The 9,354-nt window shown below is 37.0% G+C and overlaps 1 protein-coding gene across 2 annotated transcripts in view; it reads right to left on the bottom strand.

Moving 5' to 3' along the window:
* The window catches only part of PARD3B (par-3 family cell polarity regulator beta), a 1,088,076-nt gene that overhangs the window by 601,221 nt on the left and 477,501 nt on the right, over positions 1–9,354 (bottom strand). For both annotated transcript variants that reach the window (XM_010861024.1, XM_010861023.1), the window contains exon 4: positions 8,540–8,649. In XM_010861024.1, coding sequence (XP_010859326.1) covers positions 8,540–8,649 — 110 coding nt within the window. The remainder of the gene's footprint in view (positions 1–8,539; positions 8,650–9,354) is intronic.

The following is a 9,354-nucleotide window of genomic DNA, read 5'->3' as shown; positions in this document are numbered from 1 at the left end:
AGATTTTGAAAAAAAAAAAAAAAAAATGAAGCCTGCTCTTCAGAAGAGTTTAGGTTGTGAGGGGAAAAAAAAATTTCCCATCAGAAGAGATTTCTAAGAATTGCACCATGCTCAGGGAAAAAAAAAAAAAACCTTCCTTCCTTTTAATACTGATTGTCTTGTTACTTCTCAAGGTGAACACTCATTAACCCTTTTCTTCCTTGCCATCAATCTTCAGTAAATGTCCAAAACATGGAAGGGACATACAGCAGATCAGAACTTACAAGAGACGCAGTCCATACCCTTGAGCTTTCACTTTAAAGTAATATGATCTGCTTGTACTGTAGTCTCCAGATTGAAGCAGTATTCTCCCCCAAAGAATTTAAATGTGTATATGTAGATATACGTATGTTTCTATGCTGCTGCCTTTGTGTGTGTACTTAGCTTTATATTTATATATAGATAGATACAGATATAGACATAGATATTATTACCTTGAGAAATAAAAATAAAGCTTGGTGTTTTACACAGAAATACAGCCTCATTCTATGAGCACTTATGAATATTGAGACATGAAAAGGAAATTTAAAGATGAATTCATACCAATCAAGGTAATAATTTATATCTGGAACTGTGCAGATGCTAGTTTGGGGGTCTGAGTCCTTAACAGTAGTTCATATAGGATTTTTATGTATTATTTCCTTTCAATTATACAAAATTTCTGTGGAAGTCATTCATGATTTAAATAATTTTCTCAGGAGTAGAGAGTTATTGATGCAGTCAGGACACAATCTTGACCTTTGGAATAAGGCTACCTTAAACCTCATCTTTACTAAATTTCAAACACGGTCATGCTGTTCACATGAGATGTTGATGAGATTTTTGCTATGAAACACCTTATAAATGTTGTCATGCTCTTGAACTAATTCATATATCAAGATTGTGGTTTTTATTTTCTTCCAAATCTCTTGAAATTAGAAGAACTTCTTGAAGATGCAATATGAGAAAAATTTAGAAGGGGAACTCTTTAAATGTGATGGGTATAAGAGCGCTATCTTGTCCAGACATTTCTAGTCTATTCAAGGATTTTGTAAGCTCTTTGAACAATTATTAGAAAATTAAAAAGCTATAACTACAGAGATTACTAACTTTCTGATTATAGAACTCATAGGTTTATTGACAAAAAGGTAGAACTCAGATAAGTGACTTCATTGATTGCATACTAAATTATTTCCTTTGTTCACATTTCATAGACAGTAACAAAATCAGGCTTTATAAACATTCACCTCTAGAATTACCAAGGTTTGTTCTTTCCTTTAAATTCTATTCTTTCTCAGAATTCAATTTCTCTGATGGAGTCATTGCTAGAATGGTAGGAAGATAAATTGGATCTCACTTGAAATTGCTGACTTCAGCTACCCAACCACATTTTAAATTCCAAGAGGAGAACTTGTGTTTAAACATCTCTCTCCCCTTGACAACACTGAAAAACATAGGTTAACACACTGTCCTAAAGCAGAAAATCATAACCTAAGCTATGCAGAGAGCAAAACAGTATGCTATATAGGTAATTTCATAGTTTTCACATTCTAATTCATTTACACATATGTTTGTGTATATATATTCCTATGTAAACACATACACACGAATACAAACATCTTTACAAAATAGTTAAAAGCTGCTGAATGGAATTCATTTTGCCCTTCTTGGAAGTAAAAGTTTTAATCATCTAAATCATATTAATGTGTCAGGCACTGCGCCTGGGGGCTTTCATACAAAAATGAATACATCAGCTCATGCCTCTAAGGAGCCTCGTCTTGTAACAGACATGTAAACAAGCAGTTATATTTGAGTGACATAAGAGCTAATAGAGATAGTACACATGGTAATTCCCTTGAGAGGCTGAGAGTACAGACCAAAGGCAAAGGACACTGGTTTTATTGGTTAAAAAGGTATGACTTAATGATTTGATACTTGCAGGCAGATTGCTAGGGTTAATTGCTTTAGCTCTGGTCTTCACAATGAGGTTGTAAGTTTCCTGAGGACAGGGACCATGCCTTATGCTTTCTGGATGGCACATAGCAGAGGTCATGGACATCTAAGGGATTAATCAATTTATGTTGACATAAAAGCAAACCCATCAATTTTCATTATGTGCAGATCAACTTAAACAGCAAGAGACACCATGTCATGGTTACCTCTTTAATTTCTGAGACTGAACTCTGAATAGGGATACTTCTTTTAGATTTTCTGGACTAGATCCAAAAAGAATGATGGGGGAGCACCTCCTAAACAGGGGGCACAATCCCCAGGTTCCTTCATTAGTCATGGCATAGACATTAATGCAGTCTAAATCTGTTTCATCTATTCCTGAAAGGTTTGATGAAAAATTCTTTTGCAGAATAAATTGGGCTTCTAGATTTCCCCCACCTGAACTTGAGTCTTACAAACATAATTGTTTCAGAAACTAAGCTGCCTAAACTTGCCAAACTAAGTAAACATTTGGCCCCATGAAATATTGGATGGCAGTTTTATCTCTTAAAAACAAAGCCATATGAAAACCATCGTTGAAATGTGTCTCCAAGCTCTGGTCTTATCAGCACACAGCGTGAACAGCTGGAGTTACAAACACCAGGACTATTATTAAATCACTGTCAGGAGAGGAAAAAAAAAGGAAAACCTTTTGTAGGCTTCAGTATCTCTAAATAATATGATTATATATTACACGCTATTTCTCCCTCCCTTTCACTCTTCAGTATCCATCTCTCCTCCTTGGAAGACAATGGCTAGAGTTTTCTTTCTAATTTACATCAGCGTCTACAATAATTATTTTGTTCCCTTGTTTCTATGGCTACTTAATTACATATCTAATGGATAAAAAAATATGATTTGGACATTCAGAATTTTCGTTGTTTCTATGATGGGTGTCGACAGTCAGCAACCCACAACCAAAAGTCCTCTGACATGTCAGTGACAATTTGATGATTTTAATCCTAAAAGCTAAGCTATTTAACTTTCTCTGTAATATTTCATTAATTCCTTTCATGGATATGAAAATGTTTAATCTAAGAGCAACATTGGCTATAATAACTTCAATGTATGTGACATCCAAGGGAAAATTTTCTAACCAATATATATATATATATATACATGCAAGACACAAAGACACTACTCACCGGAAAGATTTTCTCTCACTGGAAGCTACCTGTCATTATCTTTGCTGATGAAGTACCAAAACCTCCGAAGAACTGATATTACATTTTCCCTTCTCAATCCTATTGAGAAAGCAGGACCACTGGAAACACTTTTCTTCAGGGTGTCTTCCCAAAGGAATTGGCTCCCCTTACCCTCAATCTTACTGTTGCTATGAATTGTGTTGCTACTGACTTAGGAGCTATTTTTGACCTCTCAATGAGACAATTCAAAAACTCCCATTTATCTGCACATCTTGGATTTATATATTAATATATTATATGCTCGTGAGGAAAGGTAATAATATATGAAATGACCTCAATTATTTAATACACATTTTCACCTTTTTGTGACCCCATGGACGGTAGCCCACTAGGCTCCTCTGTCCATGGGGATTCTCCAGACAAGAATACTGGAGTGGGTTGCCATGCTCTCCTCCAGGGAATCTTCCCAACCCAGGGATTGAACCCAGGTCTCCCGCATTGCAGGTGGATTCCTTACCGACTGAGCCATGAGGGAAGCCCAATAATATGATGAAATAACGTTAATTATTTAATACACATTTGGAGGACAGCAGTAATTTCCGCTTTACTTCTTTATCCTTCATCGTACTCTCAGAATTAGTGACTTCCCCACATTATTTCATCCTAACCGTTCTTGGTCTTTTGTATTCTTTGTAACATCTGATAAGAGTGATAAAGCACCTTCAGGACACACATGCTGCTGCTGCTGCTGCTGCTAAGTCACTTCAGTCGTGTCCGACTCTGTGCAACCCCATAGACGGCAGTCCACCAGGCTCCCTCATCCCTCGGACTCTCCAGGCAAGAACACTGGCGTGGGTTGCCATTTCCTTCTCCAATGCATCAAAGTGAAAAGTGAAAGGGAAGTTGCTCAGTCGTGTCCGACTCTTAGTGACTCCATGGACTACATCCCACCAGCCTCCTCCGTCCATGGGATTTTCCAGGCAAGAGTACTGGAGTGGGGTGCCATTGCCTTCTCCACAGGACACACATACACACACAAACACACATGCACACACAGACACACACACACACTATGCCATGAGTAAAACTTCAGGGACTTAACAGGTCCTCTGTAACCCATCCATGGACTTTCAATTTAACAACTTCAAAGATGACCATGTTATTTTTTGAAATAAAATGCATATATTTTAGATGTAGCCTAAAAAACTGACCAGTATTTTCTTAATTGACTTTGGTGAATCAAGACAAGTAATAGTTTTAGAACAAACAAAGAGAACAACCACAGCATTATCGTTTTCAGGAATCCACTTTTTAATTTACTCACCCTGCAGGATCATTTTGCCCTAGGGTTAAACGTGAAACCATAAACAGTCATTAAAACACAAAACAACCATGGTAGTTAACCGGATATTAAGGGGGAAAATCACATCTGTTTTAGAGTTCTCTTCCATCCGCAAATTCAGGAACATCAATTTCAAGAACCTGGCTTTATGGCATGCCCTTAAGCCAAGAACACCAGGTTACAATCAAGGCAAGGAAGGTAAGAGGGCCATAACGAGGTTCTTACTACACTATCTTGCCCCCAGGATTCTCTTTCTTTGATTCACAAGCAGTCAGTCGAATTGAATTTTCTATTCCTTGAAAGATAAATAGTCATATAATATTTGCACATTAATAATCATGCTATTCTGATTAACTGGATAGGTTTATGAAAAGAGGAAGGAAGGAAACAAATTTATCTGATGGTACTCTTAGAGACAAATACTGAGGTTTAGTGGCTTTGTAATATTCACAGAATTAGAAATTTGCAATCTGATTTTTCTACTTTAAACCCTTTTAAAACCTCCAACTTGTTCGAAGCTGTACATCTTAAATAACCAATCTGTAATAACTTCACCAGCCAGAAAACAAGTGTGACTTTTCCAGCATTTCAAAAAACATATCTCTGGACATCAAAGAAAAATCTCCCTTCTAGAGCAAGTCTAATGAAGTACAACTAAAAATAACAATCATCAACTGTGGTTTTAGAGGCAATATTTCAACATAATCAAATGTGTCAAATATTCATTCTTACAGCTTCTTATGCTGTGGGTTTTAAGTAAGTTTCATTTCTTGGGAATGATTGAATATAACCCACTTGGGGCTCTGCCATCTGTGAATTACTTACATGTGAACACTGTTTAAGAGTGGGAATTTTGTTGTAGTTGCTTTTCTTCTTGGATATTGAAATGAAATGCAATAGAATAGAGCTTTTTAAGCAATTATTTTTCATATCAGTGGCTACATGGGTGCATTATCACATGCTCCCCATTTTCATCATCCCTTATCAAACTACAGAAATCAACTACAGTGCAGCTGAAGTGGTAGAGGAAGCATCAGATAGAATTAGAGTCTGAGAGATGGGGAATCTGTAGTCTCCAATTCTGTACCACCTGGGCTCAGGTCTGAGACACACAAAACCTTCTGGGCAGTGTGCTCCCATGTAAGAGCTGTGGTTGTTATGTTCCCATGGTTTCCTTGGAAGACTGCTCCTCTGATCACTGAGCAAACACTACAAGTGACTACAGGGCTATGTGTAGGGTGCCACATAATTTATCATCCATGCATGGACACCTCTGAGAGTTAGCAGGGACGCTATTAATAAATATGCCACATGAACTCAGACTGCCCCAGGCAAACCTAATCATACTGTTACCCCAGAGATGATGTGCAACTCAAAGAACTTTCTCTCAAGGGTCTCCAACCATTTCATTAGTGCTATATCCAATTTTACTTAGGTCTGAGCTGCTCTGTCCAATAGGAATACAATGTGAACTACAGCCATAATTTTTAATTTTTCAGTAGCTGTGTCTTTTTTTTTTTAAGTACAAAGATACAGGTGAAAACAATTGAAATATACTTTATTCAACCGAATTTACCAAACCTAATACCATTTTGATGTGGAGTCAATAAAAAATTGTCAATAAGATTTTTTATATTACTTTTTTCATATTTCAATCTTTGACATTCAGTGTGTATGTCACACTTGAAATACATTTCTAGTGCTCAATATCCACATGTGGCCAGTGGTTATGATACTGGACAAGCAGGTGTAACTAGCATTTGAGTTAGGATGTAGAGAGATAAAGGGAGATGGCTATAATACACGTATGTGTGCACTTTCACACACACAAATGCATTTTTCTTCTTGGTAAAAATAAACACACTTAAATGTCTTCATTTAGACACCTAGTGACTTTATTTTCTTGGATTTCAAGATCACTGCAGATGGTGACTTCAGCCTTGAAATTAAAAGACATTTGCTCCTTGGAAGAAAAGCTATGACAAACCTAGACAGCATATTCAAAAGCAGAGACATTACTTTGCCAACAAAGGTCTGTCTAGTCAAAGCTATGGTTTTTCCAGTAGTCGTGCATGGATGTGAGAGTTGGACCATAAAGAAAACAGCTCTGAAGCGTTGATACTTTTGAGCTGTGGTGTTGAACTCTTGAGAGTCCCTTGGACAGCAAGGAAATCAGACCAGTCAATCGTAAAGGAAACCAGTCCTGAATAGTCCTATTTGATTACCCCAGCTTGGAACATAGTGGTATCATATTTTGTTGATATAGAATGTAGCAGAAAGATAGTAGCCCTCACTTTGTCTAGGGAAAGCTTTATTGTTGTATTTTCAGTTGATCTCAACACAGAGCCTAAGTGATAGAAACATGGACCTAATATTGGTGGGGTTTCTGCATGTAAATCATGGTAACACAGATCACACTTTGGTTTGGGAGTATATTAACATCATAAAAATAAGCAGTAAATTATAGTTTTTCTCTTTTATGTAATTCTCTCATTTTTATGGTTCTTCTCTTCCTCCAATCCAATATATTTAAGCTTAACGTGGGCTCAATCAGTGGGCATTAAACACACATACAAATGCCACACCACATACTGGTTCTGTTTATACTCATCATTAGAGCAGAACACATACACCTGATTTTTATTAAAATAATGTTCTATTAAATATGTTTCCTTATAAGGATGGAAAGTGAGAAAATATTACATCTAAAATACTTTCAGGACACTTCCAGGCATACAAAAAGAAACATACAAAATACTCCTGTAAACCTATTTAATTACCCCATGAGTTAGTATGGTGACCCCTACTTCATACATATTATTGCTTTTTAGTTGCTAAGTCAAGTCTGACTCTCCAACCCCATGAACACCAGGCTTCTCTCTCCATAACACTCCCCAAGGCAAGAATACTGGAGTGGGTTGCCATTTTCTTCTCCAGGGGATCTTCCCAACCCAGGGATCAAACCCATATCTCCTTCATTGGCAGGTGGATTCTTTCCCATTGAGCCACCAGGGAAGCCATCCTACACGTTAACAGTTTCTTACTAAGAATATTTTATATCACCCTGGGAGAATCCATTTAGTTCATTCAGCATCTCTATATACCAAAAACATTGCCTTTTTTTCTGAAGCCATCATACACAGTGAGACTTAAAGTGGAGAAGAGATTCACTTTCAGAAAATTTTTAAAATAGGGTGCCATTATGGAAGATCACCTATTGCAATGATATACAGCCATCATCGAAAACTTAACTCTTAGGCTATTTCAGAGGATGAAACACAATTACAACTCTTCAAAGAAGATTGGGATTTAGCAGAAAAATCCCACAGTTTCATATGGAAAGAGCACATGGTCTCTTAGTAAACTATTCTCCTCTTCACTTCTCAGTTAGAAGTAAAGCTGTTGTAAGCTTTATTAGGTGTAAGCAGTTTGGTATCTAATTTCACTTTGCCTTCATTTGAATGTTGAGATGTAGAAACTGGGTAGTGGTACCACATGTCTATGATATCAATAGTGTGAAACCATTCACCATTATATGACTTCACACAGCATTGCATGAACATACCACAAACAGGTAAACTATCTCTTGGAGCATCATGAAGCGAGAGGATGAGGGATCCAACTGTACAGTGTGCTAGTTAAGAGCACAGGTTCTGCAGCCCACCACCTGGGTTAAAGTCTTGACTTGGCCACTTACTAGCTGTGACCTTGGATAAATCATTAGACCTCCTTCTGCTTCAATTACATCATCAGTAAAATGGAGACAAAGGCAAGTTGGTACTTTGAGGTGGAAGTGTAGATGACAATGTAAAGCCCTTTAAACAGTCCCAGGCACACAACTGGTGCTCTATAAATAATAGCTCTCACTATAACTGTATCCTAGCAATAGCTCATATTAGTTATTATTAATCTTATAAGTAATATCACATATCCTATCAAAAGGTCTCTAATTATCCACTTACTTAAGACTGTAATGTCCCAGTTAGTTTATGTGTAAGGCGCTTTGATCTTTTACTAGATATGCAAACAACAGGATACCTACTGGAATCACAGGTTTCAGACTCTGCCCACCAGGGTGTGAAGCGCTTGACTGGGCATCAGCAGGTGGGCTTGGCGCTGGGTCGCTGCTTCTCCTCACCAGCAGTGGAGTGCCTATAGGACAAAATAAGAGGTGAAAGGTCAAGAGACCCCTGGGGTGGGGGGAGCAGAAAGTATGGTACAATGCAATTTATTTAAAAGGCTTATAACAGGCTTTAATGTAAAAACATTCTATTCTAAGGATGCCTGTAAATTAATCCATTTAATGATCTTTTTGTCATCTATTTCTAGGATGACACATGGAGACAAAATCTTTCAACTCTTAGCTTTCCCCACTCGCATTTCAAAATAAGTCATTGTACTCAACAGAAAACGGTTAGGCAATGCAAAAGTAGACAATGTGCAATCGAAAACTGGTCTCGAAAATATATTTGAGTCTTAAAAAGAATGATTATCCAGCAGACAAGTGAAGAGTTTCACAGAGTCAGTGCAATTTGCTATTCAGGAGAGCTGGAAGTATAGTTATTACTGCCATTTGGTGCTTCCCAACTGTTCTGAATGATGATATATACTGAAATAAATTATTTGCTGGGGTTATAGCATTAATGTCTATTTAAGTTCACAAAGAGATGGGCTTCATTCTCTTTCTTTTCTTCTAAAGTAGATAAAACTGATAAGGAAAATAAGTTAGCTCTTCTAAAAATATATCCTGATTTCTTTTAAATTTAATGAAAGCTTCCACTATTAAATATTTGAGTCAGTTATTAAATTCTGAAAACAAATCATACTATTAGAAAGTTCAAATGAAATTCAACCATA

The sequence above is a fragment of the Bison bison genome, unplaced genomic scaffold, assembly GCF_000754665.1.
Source record: "Bison bison bison isolate TAMUID 2011002044 unplaced genomic scaffold, Bison_UMD1.0 scf7180017864471, whole genome shotgun sequence".
NCBI classification, from domain to species: Eukaryota; Metazoa; Chordata; class Mammalia; order Artiodactyla; family Bovidae; genus Bison; species Bison bison.
This window is presented reverse-complemented; position numbering and strand designations above follow the sequence as displayed.